The sequence below is a fragment of the Dermochelys coriacea genome, chromosome 4 (assembly GCF_009764565.3).
Source record: "Dermochelys coriacea isolate rDerCor1 chromosome 4, rDerCor1.pri.v4, whole genome shotgun sequence".
NCBI lineage: Eukaryota > Metazoa > Chordata > Testudines > Dermochelyidae > Dermochelys > Dermochelys coriacea.
In genome coordinates this window covers 91591203-91608378 of record NC_050071.1, presented here as the reverse complement: position 1 = coordinate 91608378, position 17176 = coordinate 91591203, and the positions used below count along the sequence as shown (strand labels likewise).

At 41.0% G+C, this 17176-nt stretch overlaps 1 protein-coding gene across 15 annotated transcripts in view; it reads right to left on the bottom strand.

The window, feature by feature from the left end:
- CLOCK (clock circadian regulator) overlaps positions 1-17176 on the bottom strand; it is an 88837-nt gene that overhangs the window by 35405 nt on the left and 36256 nt on the right. For 12 of the 15 annotated variants that reach the window (XM_038398498.2, XM_038398497.2, XM_038398499.2 and 9 more), the window contains 3 exons: positions 12155-12245; positions 5945-6004; positions 2806-2954 (listed from right to left, as the gene is read on the bottom strand). In XM_038398498.2, the coding sequence (XP_038254426.1) occupies positions 2806-2954; positions 5945-6004; positions 12155-12201 (256 nt within the window). In that variant the 5' untranslated portion in view covers positions 12202-12245. Of the gene's footprint in view, positions 1-2805; positions 2955-3338; positions 3638-5944; positions 6005-12154; positions 12246-17176 lie in introns of those variants that run through there. The other 3 variants (XM_043513799.1, XM_038398504.2, XM_043513800.1) reach the window with 2 other exon arrangements.

Sequence of the window (17176 nt, the reverse complement as noted above, 5' to 3'; positions counted from 1 at the left end):
TGGCCTGAATATGCTTGTGGCAAGACATTCTGTTTAATAAAAAGGCTGAGCGATTCTGCACTAGCTTCAGTTTCTGGTCGATTTTAAGGCCATGCAGAGTAAGTTGAAGTAGTCTAATCTTAAAGTGATAAAGACACAAATGACCACCAAAGCAGAGAAGAACAGTCACAACCTCCTGGTTTTACTTAAATGATAAATGGCTGTACTGGCTGTTGATGTACCTGATCTTCTAATTGCAGCTCAGAGTTTGACCAGATCCCTAGATTGTAAATTTGAACAAATGGTGGGCCCATATACTAATTTAGTGAGGCAGGTATTATTCTCACTATATTTATTAGTGGTCACATTTTTGAAATTGCATTTTAACACAAACTTCAATTTCCAATGTGTTTCTTCATTTGTGAAATGGTTAATTTTTAAAATAATTCTGATAAAGGAGGCAGTTTATTATTTACAGGGTGGTACTGATTCAGGTGCACCAATCTGGTATCATTTGTACTAATCCATTACTCTGGAAACTTACCTGTTTATTTCAATTTGAACAAAACAAGAAAAAATGCCTACCCCAGACTAAGTGCCTGACATATCTAACTTTATGGTTTTCTACCGTCACTCATTACCATAGTATCCGAGAGCCTTCCATGTAAAATCAATAGCAATAATCTCTAGTGAACTTCAGAGAAACCCTTGCACTTCTTTTTTGCGGCAAAGTCTCTGATGCATGCATTTTTTTTTGTTGGTTGACTGATTAATTTAATTTGTAAAAGAGGTGGTTTTTACTTTTTTTAAAATGTTCTGGGATGCCAATGTTGCAAACAACCATTAAAAATACAATCAATAAAATCATTATGAAACAAAACAGTACCATATTTCACCTATTTGTAATAACTAGTCAATAAGAAAACATTACAAAAACTCCAGAGTGTCCGACATGGACTAACTCTCCTTGGAGATAGGGGGTTTGAAACTAGGTTTATTTGTTTCCATGTTTTCAGAAGTATCAATGTTAAACATATGTCTTAGTAATATAACACAGAATGACTAAACATTTAATGTTATTAAATCTATTAATACAGGCGTGCATGTTTTCTCTTTTTTGTTCCATTTTAATTGTTTTAATGGTATTGTTCTAATAAGCATCTGGTACTATTAGGACAGTAACCATAATACTCAAATACAGGACATACAACAGGCATACAAGCATAACCATGATAAAAGTTGTACTGACAATCACCATATGAACATGTGGTTAAGTATATGTATAGGTTTCAGAGTAGCAGCCGTGTTAGTCTGTATTCGCAAAAAGAAAAGGAGTACTTGTGGCACCTTAGAGACTATAAGGTGCCACAAGTACTCCTTTTCTTTTTAAGTATATGTATGTATCATCTTCACAGCTTTGCTTGTTATATTATCCATCTTTTCATATGGGTTATATTATCCTTATCTGTTTCTTATTTCTCCACCTCCTCCTGGGAAAGAGAGAGTATATTCTGCTCAAAAGTTGCCGAGTGCAACTTCTCTTCATCATATCCCCTGGGTGTTACCTAGTAGACAGTGTTTTGTTTCAGTTTGCTTGTTTTTTGGCTAGCATGCAATAGCTCTGAGCTGCTGAGTCTGGAAGGCTGACTTTACAGTATATTAGTATAATGAGCATATATAATTAGGAGTACATTTGCAGTAAACAAATTTTTTTTTAATCTCACATCTACCAGCATGAACTGCAAGGTGCTATATTAATGTATAAAGAACAAGAGGAAAAACTAGGTGTGGGGGAAGCCATGGCTGTCTTAAAGAATAAGAGAAAATAAAATACTTTTGAATCAAACTCAGCCACCGTGGAGAGGAAGAACCATCCATCCTGTTAATATATTATTAAACTTCCTTAGTTTAGACACTGGAACGAATAAGGGCAATTTTCTCAAAACAGAAAATTCTCTTGTCATACTGAAGTTTCTTTAAACTGAGGATTTCAATGGAATTAGTAAAGTACACAGAAAATAACTTAGTGGATTGACAAGAAAATGCAAATCCTTCAGTTTATTCCCAGAGATCAGACACTAACAGTACTATAAAGCAGCTACTAAAAATCATTCCGAAAAGTGACACAAAAGTAAAAAAAAAAATCCTAATTTCCTTCAGAAGTCTGCCCAAGAAGTAGCTTTAGAATTATTATGTATGAAAGGGATCAAAAACATAATACTTGTGAATTAACTAACAAGACACAAAGAGACACAGGGCACGTCTACACAGCAAAATAAAATATAAATAAATAAATAAATAAATAAATAAAAACACACCAGGGCAGCAAGTCTCAGAGCCTGGATCAACTGATTCCAGCTCATGCTGCGGGGCTAAAAATAGCCGTGTCGACATTCGGCCCCAAACTCTGAGACTCACTGCCGTGAGCTGTGGGTTTGCATTGTTGTTTTTTGGGTGGTTTTTTTTTTTTTTTTTTTTTTTTTGCTGTGTAGATGTATTCATAGAATTAAATGGAGACTTCAGAAATTTTTAGGATTTGGAAAATTAACAATACAAATACAAATTATAACTAGTATTTTGGTGCACTTTGTACAGTGCTAATCTATTCATACAACATTTTCTTGTCTTGGTTACTTATTGAGTGACTAATACAACATACTCCATTTATGATGTCTGTATGAGGAAATCCTTCATCTGTAAAGATATCCCTTGTACAGCTTTGGTTTGGGGAGCCGTTTTGCACGTTACTGGGGAGAATTAAAGGCCTGAACCAAAACACAATTGAAAGACTTCTTTTCCAGCTGTATTGTTACACCACAGAATTACCTTTGTGCTTCCGTAAAAAGTCAATGCTTTTCTGCAGTACAGTGGATTTATCCATCTTCCGAGCATTACCCGGAAGCATGGAACCAAGCTCTTTGATGAGAACATTAAACTGATCTCTACGTTTCTTTTCAGACTTGTTTCTAGACACTCTGAAAAAGACAAAAATGGAAACCATGTTATAAAAACAGAAGCAAACTGTGTCAACAATATTTCACAGATGACAGGCTTTAATCAAATTTTCAATTTTGAATGAGGGTTAGAGGAGTCAGCTCTTACAAAGGTGTATATTACTGATTGTTATATTCACAGAATTTATACTATGAACATCTACTTACAGATTAACACCAAAATTAGATAAAATTTGACAATGGCAGCAAATATAACCATTGATTCAATATTCCTCTAATAGCCAAACATTTAACCATTCATTTGTGGTCATGATACAAGTGTTAAATATATGGAGGACTTGGGGACATGGACAAAAATTCCTCAGCTGTTTACTTTAAAATTAGGCTACTATGCTGTCCTCTTACCTGGGTGATCACTAGTCACTGTAGTGAACAAGGATGTTAAATAGAGATTTCAGAAACTAAGTCATTTCCAGCAATATACACTCTTTCCTTTGGTCTTGCAGTGGGTCAGCAGGAAAAAAAAGGGGAGAACAGATCTAATCTAGGCACTTGACTCTGTTGATTGAGAACTTCTCCAACTGTCCACAGCAGCAAGGGCCTATTTCAGTGATGGCCTGAACCACTAGAATGGGATGCTTGCCACGTATGCCTTTGTGCCTATTGGTGAAGATTGGGGGACCACCCATATCCTTCTGGGGAGCATCTGCAAGAGCAGAAATCCAGTGGGGTCTGAGGCACAACAGCCCGTTACTGACCAGCCATTCTCTAAATCAGCTATAGGCAGGAAGAAGTGGAGATTACTCATGTTCCAGCTGAAGTCAATTTGAGCCTTGAAACCCTTTTACCACCATAAAAGAAATCTGAGAGTCCAAACCTATTTGTGACTTGAGCTAGTAACCTGGGAAGAGGTTCTATTCTATACAGTACTGCTATTCAGAGATCATGCAACTTGGATTGGAGCTCAGGATTTCAAGCCTGGAGTGGGACTGGGGAGTCTGTGGATCCAGACTGGGAGACTCACTCCCAGATGTGGTATAGACATACCCTTGGAGTCATGACAGCGAAGGCTGTGTTTGGAAGGGATCCTCCATGCAAGAGTTTCTGAAAGAACTCAAATTTGAAATTGCGGAACTATTAACTATGGTTTGTAACCTGTCCTTTAAATCAGCTACTGTACCCAATGACTGGAAGATAGCTAATATTACGCCAATATTTAAGAAGGGCTCTAGAGGTGATCCTGGCAATTACAGACCAGTAAGTCTAACGTCAGTACCGGGCAAATTAATTGAAACAATAGTAAAGAATAAAATTGTCAAACACATAGAAGAACATAAATTGTTGCGCAAAAGTCAACATGATTTCTGTAAAGGAAGATCATGTCTTACTAATCTATTAGAGTTCTTTGAGGGGACAACAAACATGTGGACAAGGGGGTTCCAGTGGACATAGTGTACTTAGATTTCCAGAAAGCCTTTGGCAAGGTCCCTCACCAAAGGCTCTTATGAAAATTAAGTGGTCATGGGATAAGAGGGAAGATCCTTTCATGGACTGAGAACTGGTTAAAAGACAGGGAACAAAGGGTAGGAATAAATGGTAAATTTTCAGAATGGAGAGGACTAACTAGTTTTCCCCAAGGGTCAGTCCTAGGACCAGTCCTATTCAATCTATTCATAAATGATCTGGAGAAAGGGATAAACAGCGAGGTGGCAAAGTTTGCAGATGATACTATACTGCTCAAGACAGTTAAGACCAAAGCCGACTGTGAAGAACTTCAAAAAGATCTCACAAAACTAAGTGATTGGGCAACAAAATGGCAAATGCAGTTTAATGTGGATAAATGTAAAGTAATGCACATTGGAAAAAATAATCCCAATTATACCTACAATATGATGGGGGCTAATTTAGCTACAACTAATCAGGAGAAAGATTTTGGAGTCATCGTGGATAGTTCTCTGAAGTCGTCCACGCAGTGTGCAGCGGCAGTAAAAAAGCAAACAGGATGTTAGGAATCATTAAAAAGAGAATAAAACGGAGAATATCTTATTGGCTTTATATAAATCCATGGTACGCCCACATCCTGAATACGGCGTATAGATGTGGTCCCATCATCTCAAAAAAGATATACTGGCATTAGAAAAGATTCAGAAAAGGGCAACTAAAATGATTAGGGGTTTGGAATGGGTCCCATATGAGGAGAGATTAAAGAGGTTAAGACTTTTCAGCTTGGAAAAGACGAAACTAAGGGGGATATGATAGAAGTATATAATCATGCGTGGTGTGGAGAAAGTGAAGAAGGAAAAAAGTTATTTACTTGTTCCCATAAGAACTAGGTGCTACCAAACAAAATTAATGGGTAGCAGGTTTAAAACAAATAAAAGGAAGTTCTTCTTCACTCAGCACAGAGTCAACCCGTGGAACTCCTTGCCTGAGGAGGTTGTGAAGGCTAGGACTATAAAAGGGTTTAAAAGAGAACTGGATAAATTCATGAAGGATAAGTCCATTAATGACTATTAGCCAGGATGGGTAAGGAATGGTGTCCCTAACCTGTGTTTGTCAGAGGGTGGAGACGGATGGCAGGAGAGAGATCACTAGATCATTACCTGTTAGGTTCAGTCCCTCTGGGGCACCTGGTATTGGCCACTGTCGGTAGACAGGATACTGGGCTCGATGGACCTTTAGTCTGACCCAGTATGGCCATTCTTATGTTCTTAAGACATCCATTGTCACAGGGAAGGAATAAGCTGCCCATTACTCGAAATAAGGGTCTTCATATACAGGGACAGCCATATTTGAACTTGAGGCACAAAGACTCCTTTAACCAACACTTCAAAGTAAATAACCCATATGTGGAAAAATATGACATAACCTGACATTCAAACACTACAGGGAAGTCCTGTTTTATTGTATTGTTTCAAACACAGTCACATTTTTATTCTGTTAATATACTTGGATTTACCAAAGCAGTCAAATAAAGGACATTTTAGCATAAGCTATCTTAAAAAGACTACCTTTTTGCTTTATCCTTGTCATCTTCTTCCACCAGACCATCAAAAATACTACCATCATCTCTACAAGAGAAAAAACAGACCAACATTAGAGCACAATAGTCTCTCACAGACTGCTAACATTATGAGAAGGAATATGCAAAATGGCAAGCAAAGGAAGCTTATTCAATAGTTCAACTAACCCAAGATATGGGAGCACTGTTTTATTGTGATCTAAGTTTTATAAAGCCAAACAGCTTCCATGAATCCACCTACTTTATAAGTTGTTGCCTATAGATAGTTTACTAAAACCCTGTATTTTGAAAGGGCTGACATTTCTAAGATATACCTCAAGTTATTTTCAGAATATTTAAGTTTTTAATGAGATACCTCACAAAAAATCCTCTCTGCATACTTAGCTTACACCACCCTGTGTTAGTTTTAAATCTTTTTGAACAGTACCTTTGCTATGTCCTCCCAACAAAGGAGAGGACGGAATCACTTTGCTATAAGATCTTTGTTGTTTGTTTGCAAGCCCTTAATTTTAATTATAGGGTTATTTATAGTAAAAAAAAAAATGCATCCTTCGTATATGGTAATAAATTATTAAGCTTAGAAGGAAAAGGAATGTGCTACATTTCATCCCATTATGTTATATTACAAATATACAATTTAAAATGAGCTATAAATAATATTCCAAATATCACTCAAACATTACACAATGCCTCATTTCGACTATAGCAATTCTTTTCACAGTGTTCCTAAATCAGTCTCTAAACATCAGAATATACTCTTTCACTTAAATAGGACCATTTTTCACTTTATTCCCTACATCACTTCTTTTGTATTTATTTTGAAGGGAGAATCAATCCACTCCTGGTTTTCAGAACCACTGCATATTAGACTTTCTCCATCTAACCTAGTCTACTAATTTCCATGTCTACTTAGTACAGTCTTCCAATTTTTGCCTCCCCATAACTTTTCAAAGTTGGGAAAGTTAATCTGTGACTCTTTCTTCTTTCCTTCGAGATATGAAAACACTTTCTCTCTAAATCTTACCTTGCACTCATCTCTCTCTCTAATTTGTGACTCTCATACTATAAAGTGATTTGTGATACTGTGAATAGTAGATGCTAGTAAACAAACTGTTACTCACCTTCTCATAACTGTTGTTCTTCGAGATGTGTTGCAGATGTCCATTACACTAGAAGGTGTGCGCATATCCTGTGCACCCAATACTGGTGAATTTTCCTTGAAGTACCCATAGAGGCGGCCCTGCCCATACCTCAGCTCCTCGTGTTCAGAGGAGAGGGTATACGAGCAGAACTACCCTGAACTCCTTCAGTATTTTTGCACTGGAAACGAATGGTAGACTACGATCCATTGGGACAGGCGGGTGGGTTGTGTAATAGACATATGCAACACATCTCAAAGAAGAACAGTTATGAGAAGGTGAATAATTTTTTTTTCTTTTTTGAGTTCTTGCATATATCCATTACGCAACAGGTGACTCCCACGCTGTGAATCCAAAGTGGTAGGGTTCCGAGTCTCTCTGGAAGAGGGACTGTAGTATTATCCTCTTACATTGGCATCTTCCCTTGATGTCTCAGTCAGCACGGAATGTCTGGTGAATGTATGTATGGAAGATCACATCGCTGATCTTCAGAGAGTCATAACATGGACATATGCCACAAAAGCTGCAGAGGCTGAATGTGCTCTGGTTGAGTGTGCTGTCACTTCCTCAGAGGCTTTACGCATTTGGCAGCATAACAGAGTGATGCTCCTAGTGATCCACTTTGAAAGTCATTGTAATTGGTTAACCTCTCTATGCTCCACAGAACAAACAGTGGGAAGAAACCCAAGAGAGCTTTGTCCTACTCAGGTAAAAAGCCAAAGCTCGATGCACACCAGAGCAAACAGTCTTTGTTCATCCTTGTGGCTTTGGAAAGAAAACTGCTAAGTATAGTCTGATTCAGGTGAAATGTGATACTACCTTTGAGAGAAATTTAGGGTGCAGTCTAAGGTGAACCTTGTCTTCATAGAAAATGGAGTAAGATAGATCAGTGCCAAATCCATTTACCTCTTGCACTCTATCAGTCGAGGTGATGGTCATAAGAAGGCTACCTTAGCTGAGATGCAGAAGCGGGCAGGGAGCTAAGGATTCAAAAGGAGGATCCATAAAAGAGCAGATAACACTAAATTCAAATCCCAAATTGGCGCTGCATCCCAGATAGGTGGGAACAATTAATCTAGACATTTTAGGAACCTGGTCATGATAGGATTAATAAAAACAGCTGTACCATTAATTAGAGAGTGAAACACTGAGACAGTGGCTATATGCACCTTAATGGAGCTAACAGCTAGACCCAACTGCTTAAGATGCAAGAAGTAAACAGAATTGTTTGAATGTTAGACTGAGTCAGGAACACATCATAGGAGGTTGCCCAGATGGAGAAGCACTTCCCACTGACCCAGGTAAGCAGTTATTGTAGAAGGTTTTCTGCTATTAAGGAGGACATTCTAGACTGTCACTGAGTAGTGTACTCCTCTGCATTTGACCACTGATGAACCAATGTTGGGAGACACAACACTCAAGGATTTGGGTGCAACACCTACCCACAGTTCTACTTAGTGGCAACAACAAGTGTCCTCGAGTACACAGCTTGCATAAATCACAATACCATGGCTGCCTTGGCCAGGCTGGAGCTATAATGATCATTCTGCCTCGACTTGTTTCAGCTTGAGAATGAACCTGGGAGTCAGGGGCTCTGGTATATACACACACCAGGTCCTTATCCTTTGGAAACAGAAAAACAGAGACTGACCCAGCTCTGTGACCCTCTCTGGAACAAAACCAGGGACACTTCCTGTTTTGCCGAGTCACAAAAAGATCTACCATCAGAAAATCCCCTATGCCAAACACCAAAGCTAGAATGGCTGTGTTGCGAGACCATTCATTGTCTAAATTGAAGGATCTGCTCAGGTGATCCACCAGGCCATTTTGAATACCTGGCAAGTGAGAGATCCTGAGAGTGACTCAACTCCATATGTATAAATTCCACAGCTCAACCACCTCCAGGTAGAAGTGGTCTGACTTGGCACCCCATTGTTTGTCCACATAAAACACTGCTGTGGTGTTCTCGGTGACCACTTGGATTGCTTCGTGGCCTGTGGATGTCTGGATAAGGAGACCGAGGAAGTAAGAGGCAGAGGTCTCCCTCTCTGAAAACTTTGCTTTCTTTTGGAATGGTCAGCATGATGGAAGGAATATTGCTGTCTAGGCTGGAATTGAAGATGATATTTTGTTCTCTTCATAGCTGGAGCGTAGAGGCCCAAGGGCTTTAAAACCGCCCTACAGTTCTTAGAGTGCATAAAGCCTCATCTGATATGGATGAGAACAAAGCACAGCCCTGAAAGAGAAGGGCCTCATTTGTCTGTTGTATGTCTGCAGGAACCCCTGAGGTCTGGAGCCAGGTACAAGGGCGCACAGTCATTCCCATAGCCCTGGCAGCAGAATCCACCACATCCAAGGAACCCTGCAGAGCTGATTGAGAGACCAGACGACCCACCACAAAATTGCTCAAACCTCTAGGATGAAACTTGGCATTTACATTCCATTAATTTTGCCACAGGTGAAATGAAGGAAGGAGTTTTCCACAGCATCTTAAATAGCCTGCATAATTTCATCATTTATAGGCAGGGCTACCTTTCCTGTCATAGCCAGATGCACAGGGTCAATCAGTTGGTGAGTATTCTCCTTCACAAGCTCCACTTGTATACCAAGAGCTGGCATTCTCCTTTAAGGTATACCTTAACGGTAATCTGGGACCAGGGAGGACACCTCCATTATCAGGGCTTCATCAGGTGATGAAGATGATGCATGAAGGGGAGGCAAGAGAACATGCTCCCGAGGATGGTCCTACAGTACTGGATTAGGCTATGGGTCTGAAGCGGGTTGAGGTAAATCCTGTAATTGCGAGTCCTGGCTGCAGGCTGATGAGTACCAACCGTCACAGGCCTCTTAGTACCATCAGATGAAGATTCTTCCCTAAGGGATCTGCTTCTGCAAGATAGTTACAATGTTGATCTAGATACTGGGAAGCATCCAATAAGGTCAACTAGGAGGCTGGTACAATAACGGGTTCCAGCTGTGTCTGGCCCAACCATTTCAATTCCTGGCTCTACTCTTCTCAAAACTGTTAAGAGAAAAGGACCAGGACACCACTCTGGACATTTGGTAGTATGAGACTCAAAAGCCCACCTTGAAGTCTGATGAAGAATCAGAGTATTCCAAGAGCCATGGTGGTGCTGTACGGGGTCTGATCCTCAGCAACCGTTATCTGGACTTATGCCAGGAATGTGACACCGAAGGAAACATAGAGGGCTTCCTAGTTGATGGTACCACGTCACAGGGTGAAGCTGGTACCAGAATGGATGAGGCCAAAGACAGTGGTACTGGACCTTAAGTGATGGACCAACAACAGAGTGCCCCAGAGCTGACAGTCTCAGAACCTGCACCAGTACTGGCTGAGGATCTCTGCCCTGAACCAATGGCGACAGTGGCACTGATAGGCATAGCACATCTCTCACCACCAAACAGGCCTCTGGCGTTGTCTGCACTAGCATGGGCTGTTGCCCCATCATGATCAGAGATGTCACTCTACCTTTGGTACTGGAGTGACCTTCTGTGAAGCAAGCCTGTATTGTGGATTCCGAGGAGTCCAATGCCTCTTTCTTATGTTTCTTTCACCACAATTGCGCCATTGTCTTCGGCCTCAAAGACAAGAGTCCCAGTGACAGGAATCTCCTGTGGCTCCTATTCCCAGGTAAACCTAAAGGAGCACTCCAAGAAGGAGTTGTTAAAAAGCTTCCCTTGGACAACCAAGGGGGTTCAGACACTGGCCTAAGGGCAGCCTCCATAAGGCTATAACAAAGGTGTCCTTCTCTCAGCTTCTTTGCCCTGGTCTTTAAACTACTGCAAATGGAGCACCCATCTCTCTTTTGTGGCCCTCACCCAAGCACTTGAGGCAGCACGAATAAGGTTCACTGACAGACATGGGTTTTTGGCAACCAAACAAGACTTGAAACCAAGGGATCTTGGCAAGACCTTGAGGCCCACCTGACTGGAAAAAATATATTTTTTTACACTAAAACCAGAAATTTTAAAATTAAAAAAGAAAACAAAAACGGAGTGATGAAAAAGTACTACTAGATAAGAAGAAAAAGTACCACTAGGTAAGCAGCAAAAAGTTTGTTCATGAGGAACACAGAACCCTCTGACCACCAATAGTAAGAAGGAACTGAAGGAGGAATGGGGCTGCTCTACCTTTTATATACCCTTTGTTCAAAGCACAAGGAGCTGGGATGCCCCTACAGGTACCACTAAGGAAAACTCTCTGGCACTGGTGCATGTGATGCACACACACCTACAATGTAATGGCTATATGCAAGCACTAGAACTGTATTGTTTGTTACTACTGTATTTTACAGTACCCATAGTTGACAAAAAGAGGAGGAAGGATGTAATGTTATGAAAAGTGTTCAATTACTCTTTTTTTTTCCTTAATAAGCCAGTGCAGGAGAGTCCTGTGGTAGAATTTTCAAAACTGCCTAAGTCCCATTTTCAAAAGTGACTTTTAAAAGTCCAAGTTTCATTGAAAGTCAATGAAACCTAGTTTCCTAAGGGCCCAAGTCACTTTTGAGACCTGGGAAGCTGTCATTTTGGAAATTCTACCCCTAGTTTCTGAATAGATGAATTGATTATAAAAATTGTGTTCTATATACTAGTGGCAAACTTTTTTGATTTTCTAAAAACTTCAAAATTTTAATGTAAAGCATTTTATAACAAAAAGGCGACCACAGATTGCTATGAAAGCACTTTGACCCCAGCTCTTGGATTCAAGTAATTCTGAAACAAGTCCCGAGATCAGTTCTTTCAAGAGAAAAATCCTAAGAACACAACAAATTTCAAAATGCAATTCCAATTAGGCAGCTGCTGTTCCAAATATAAAATGTATTTAAATAACGTAATTTTAAACAAAAACACATACTGCATCATGTGATGGCTACATAGCTATGTATTCATAATAAAGTGTAGTTAACAGATCTTAACTTTGCCAAAAATCAAAATCTCATTACGCTTAAGTCTGACGAATCCTTCTACTCTTAAATAAGAATACATCATCAAAATGTTTTCCTACAAATCACTTAAAATAAAATCATCTAATAACGTACCTGTCTGTAATGGAGCTCATTTTATGGGTCCTTATGGTAAAGAACATAACATGTCACACTTTAGTCTTGTGGTAGACATTTGTACGTCTGCCTGGGTGAGAACAGAAACAAATGGAAACGTAACTTTTGTAGAACATGTTTTTCCCCTCATAGAAAGTATGAAACTCCTGTTTGCCCCAAAAGGAGTAAGTGCTTCTAACCTTTACTTTCCCTCCGCCTCTTCTCTTTATGTCAGTTTTGTATCCCAGATAGCAGAACCTAACCATCTTATTTCATCAGACACAGAGGTTAAGAGAAAAGGAGTACTTGTGGCACCTTAGAGACTAACAAATTTATTAGAGCATAAGCTTTCGTGAGCTACAGCTCACTTCATCGGATGCATTTGGTGGAAAAAACAGAGGAGAGATTTATATACACACACACAGAGAACATGAAACAATGGGTTTATCATACACACTGTAAGGAGAGTGATCACTTAAGATAAGTCATCACCAACAGCAGGTGGGGGAAGGAGGAAAACCTTTCATGGTGACAAGCAGGTAGGCTAATTCCAGCAGTTAACAAGAATATCAGAGGAACAGTGGGGGGTGGGGTGGGAGGGAGAAATACCATGGGGAAATAGTTTTACTTTGTGTAATGACTCATCCATTCCCAGTCTCTATTCAAGCCTAAGTTAATTGTATCCAGTTTGCAAATTAATTCCAATTCAACAGTCTCTCGTTGGAGTCTGTTTTTGAAGCTTTTTTGTTGAAGGATAGCCACTCTTAGGTCTGTGATCGAGTGACCAGAGAGATTGAAGTGTTCTCCAACTGGTTTTTGAATGTTATAATTCTTGACGTCTGATTTGTGTCCATTCATTCTTTTACGTAGAGACTGTCCAGTTTGGCCAATGTACATGGCAGAGGGGCATTGCTGGCACATGATGGCATATATCACATTGGTAGATGCGCAGGTGAACGAGCCTCTGATAGTGTGGCTGATGTGATTAGGCCCTATGATGGTATCCCCTGAATAGATATGTGGACAGAGTTGGCAACGGGCTTTGTTGCAAGGATAGGTTCCTGGGTTAGTGGTTCTGTTGTGTGGTGTGTGGTTGCTGGTGAGTATTTGCTTCAGATTGGGGGGCTGTCTGTAAGCAAGGACTGGTCTGTCTCCCAAGATCTGAGAGAGCGATGGCTCGTCCTTCAGGATAGGTTGTAGATCCTTGATGATGCGTTGGAGAGGTTTTAGTTGGGGGCTGAAGGTGATGGCTAGTGGCGTTCTGTTGTTTTCTTTGTTGGGCCTGTCCTGTAGTAGGTGACTTCTGGGTACTCTTCTGGCTCTGTCAATCTGTTTCTTCACTTCAGCAGGTGGGTATTGTAGTTGTAGGAATGCATGATAGAGATCTTGTAGGTGTTTGTCTCTGTCTGAGGGGCCATCACTTCTCTATATGCCATGATGAATCAATTTGGGTTAAGCCAGTTTCAACTTTCATTTACCTCTGTATTCAGCAACAGCTTTTTATTCTTTATATAGCCCCATATTTCAAAGAATGTGAATAAATTTGAGGGCATGTGACAAAGTGAACTGTCACAAGGGGAGAAGAAAAAAATAATCCCAAGCAACTGACTCCAATCCTTTCAGAAGCTGCTGGGAGTGGGAGTGGTCTGGGAGCCATATAAGCCAAATCCCGTTCATTCCAGAAAAAGGAGGAGGGGAGAGACCACCCAAGAGGAAAGGGATGCTGAAGGACTGACAAGGGGAAAACAGTTCCCGAAAGGGGCAGGAGAAAAACTGAAACTGTTTTAGTGGCACTGATGGATGATCTCATCCTACCAAAAGGCATTCATTCTCATCCTCCTGGACCTTTCTGCAGTGTTTGACAGTGTTGACCATGAGATACTGCTGTCTTGCCTGAGAAGTGTAGTAGGAGTCCAGGGTAATGTGCTAAAATGGTCTGAGTTCTTCCTGGAAGGATGCACCCAAAGAGTAGTGATGGGAAACCACCTCCACCACTAGTCCCTTCACTTGGATCAATCCCCCACAAGGATCAATTCTCTATACAGTCCTTTTCAATATTCATATGCAACCATTAGGAGAACTGGTCAGGCAACATGGACTCAGATCCCATCAATACAAAACTGACACACATCTCTACCTATCCTTCACCACATACAAACACACCAAGATGGCCCAGTGCTTGGAGGTGATCAGCTCATCGATGAAAAACAGCTGGCTGAGCAAAACAGAGATGATGCTGGTAGGTAAAGCAAAGTACTTTGAAGAGTTTGCAGCCACGGTGCAGTCTCCCCTTTGGTTGAGGGTTCCCATCTACAATTGGTCAATTCAGTCCGTATTCTAGGATTACTCTTTGATTCCTCGCTGACACTGAGCTGTCACTTCGCAACAGACACGTGTAATACTTTCTGCCATCTGGTTTGCTAGAAGACTGTGTCCCATCCTGGTGGATGAAGACCTGGCCTTAGTTATTTATGCCTTCATCACTATCAGCTGGACTACAACAATGCAATATAACAGGGCACAAAATCTTCAACACTTAGGAAACTCCAAAGCACAAAAGGCTGCAGTGCGTCTCCTCAGCAAGACAGGTTACATGAGCACATCACACCTGTCCTCCACTCTCTACACGGGTGTCCTAATTTCAGATCAAGTTCAAGGTCTCACTCCTTAACTTCACAGCATCCACGCTTCAGCCCAAGATATCTAAAAGACAGTCTCTAAAGCTCCAAGGCGATGACCATGGTTGATAAACATCCCTTCTCTGGCACAAGGGAACTCTCCACAGTAAGAGTACACTTCATCTGTGCATGAGAAAGAACCTTCTCTGGGGGTGGTTCAAGACTGTGGAATGAACTCCTCCAGGAACTAACAAAATCTCACCAATTTTCTTTCCACATGTAATGCCAATTTCTTTGACCTTGCTTTCTCTAAAATAAACACATAGCAACAGATATATTTATTTAACAAATTAAAAAAATCCTACCAAAATAATACACTCCATTACACACGCTTCTCCCTCTCGGGAGAGGATGAGAGAAAAAAATGTGAGAGATGCGTAGTCCCATTGCTTAATGCACTACTGGAAAGTGCTCAGATACTACAGTGATCAGCATGGCATAAAAACCTATACAGAACAGACACACAATACCTTTGGAAAAATGGTGCTGAATTTGGGGAGAGTTGGGCACCAACTGGTGCCTGCCCCAGCTGAAAACCTTGGACTTGCCTGAGAGGTAAGAGAACTTATGGGGAAATGGGTCTAAAGCAGTGGTTCTTAACCTGGGGTGCATGCACCCTGGGGGTACGAGATGCCCTTTCTGGGGATGCGAGACGTGCCAGATTTTTTTTGAAGGTAAATCATCGAAAACACAAATTAAGCACAGGCACATAAGTACAACTACTTTGTTTCATCAAACCTATGCATTTATTAACATTATACATTTAATGATTACTGTAATATACCAACAAAAATATATATCTAGATTTAAAGAACTGACCTACTTCAACAATTTTTGAAGGGGTGTGAGAACATATTTTGAGAACCAAAGGGGTGCAGACTGCAGTAAAGGTTAAGAACCACTGGTCTAAATACTTTGGGTGCAGCTGATTAAGGCTACAATTTTGTCACACAAATTTTTAGTCCATTTTGTGTCAGAGATGTGGGGAGGTGGGGGGGAACATAGCTACAGAAAGCTCATGATCCACAGAAGGGGGTGAAGAGCAAGCCCGCCTCAATGAGGAAGGGAGGTGCTGGGAGGCTGGAAAGTGAGTCTACCCCCAGCAAGGAGGGGAGGCATGGGTGTTGGGGGGAAAACTGGAAAGTGAGCCCATTCTTCACTGGCGGCTCCAGTCCTGCATTGTGACCCCATGCACTAGGGAACGGGGCCACTCAGGTTTGATGCATTCTCCCTTCCATCTCAATCTACAGAGGGACAGACATGCCAAAACTGAGTGGCATTGCGACCCTGTATACTAGGTTGCAACACCAAATAAATTTGGCTCATCTGCCCTTCCATCATGCTACAGAGAGGCTGATGCACCAAACCTAAGTGGTGCTGCAATCATATGGGCCAGGTTCCAAAGCCAATCAAATCTGGCCTCTCTGCCCCTCCATCACGCCACAGAGGGTAAATGCACCAAAACTTAAGTGGCAATGCAACCCCATGCTCTAGCTGGCCACACCAGTCAAATTTGGCCTGTCTGCTCCTCTGTCATGCCATAGATGAGTGGACATGCCAAACCTGAATGCTACTCTGACCATGTGGGCCAGCTCACTATGCCAATTGAATTTGGTCCATCTGCCCCTCCATCTCCATCTATGGAGAAGCAGATGCACTAAACCTGAGTGATGGTGCAAACATGTGACCAGAGCAGGGATCCTGACCCACAAGAACCAGCACTGATGGATCTCACAGACTTAAATAAAATTCACAATTTACCTTGAAAACTGTGGCCTCCACAGGCTAAAATCATAGCCTTAATGATTCATAGTTTCTCAGGTCAGAAAGGACCGTTGTAATCATCTAGTTTGACCTCCTGTATAACACAAGCCACAGAACTTCCCCAAAATAATCCCTGGAGCAGATCTTTTAGAAAAACATCCAATCTTTATTTAAAAATAGTCAGTGATGGACCCTTGGTAAATTGCCCAAATGGTTAACTACTCTCACTGTTAAAACGAATGCCTTATGAATTTGTCTAGCTTCAACTTGCAGCCATCACATCGTGTTATATCTTTCTCTTGCTCCCCATACATGTACTTATAAACAAGTCATCCCTTAACATTCTTTTCATTAAACTAAATAGATTGAACTCCTTGAGTCTATCATGATCAGGCAGGAGTGATCAAACTTACGGACAATCTTCAGAAGTTTGAAAGCCACGCCCCGGCAGCTGTACCCCACAGGGCTGAAGCTCCAAGACCTGCACCCCACCCCCCACCGGGCAGAAACCAGAGGCAATGCATGGGGGACACATGAGGTCACATCCTCCCCCCCCGATTTTTACATTATTATTATAAAC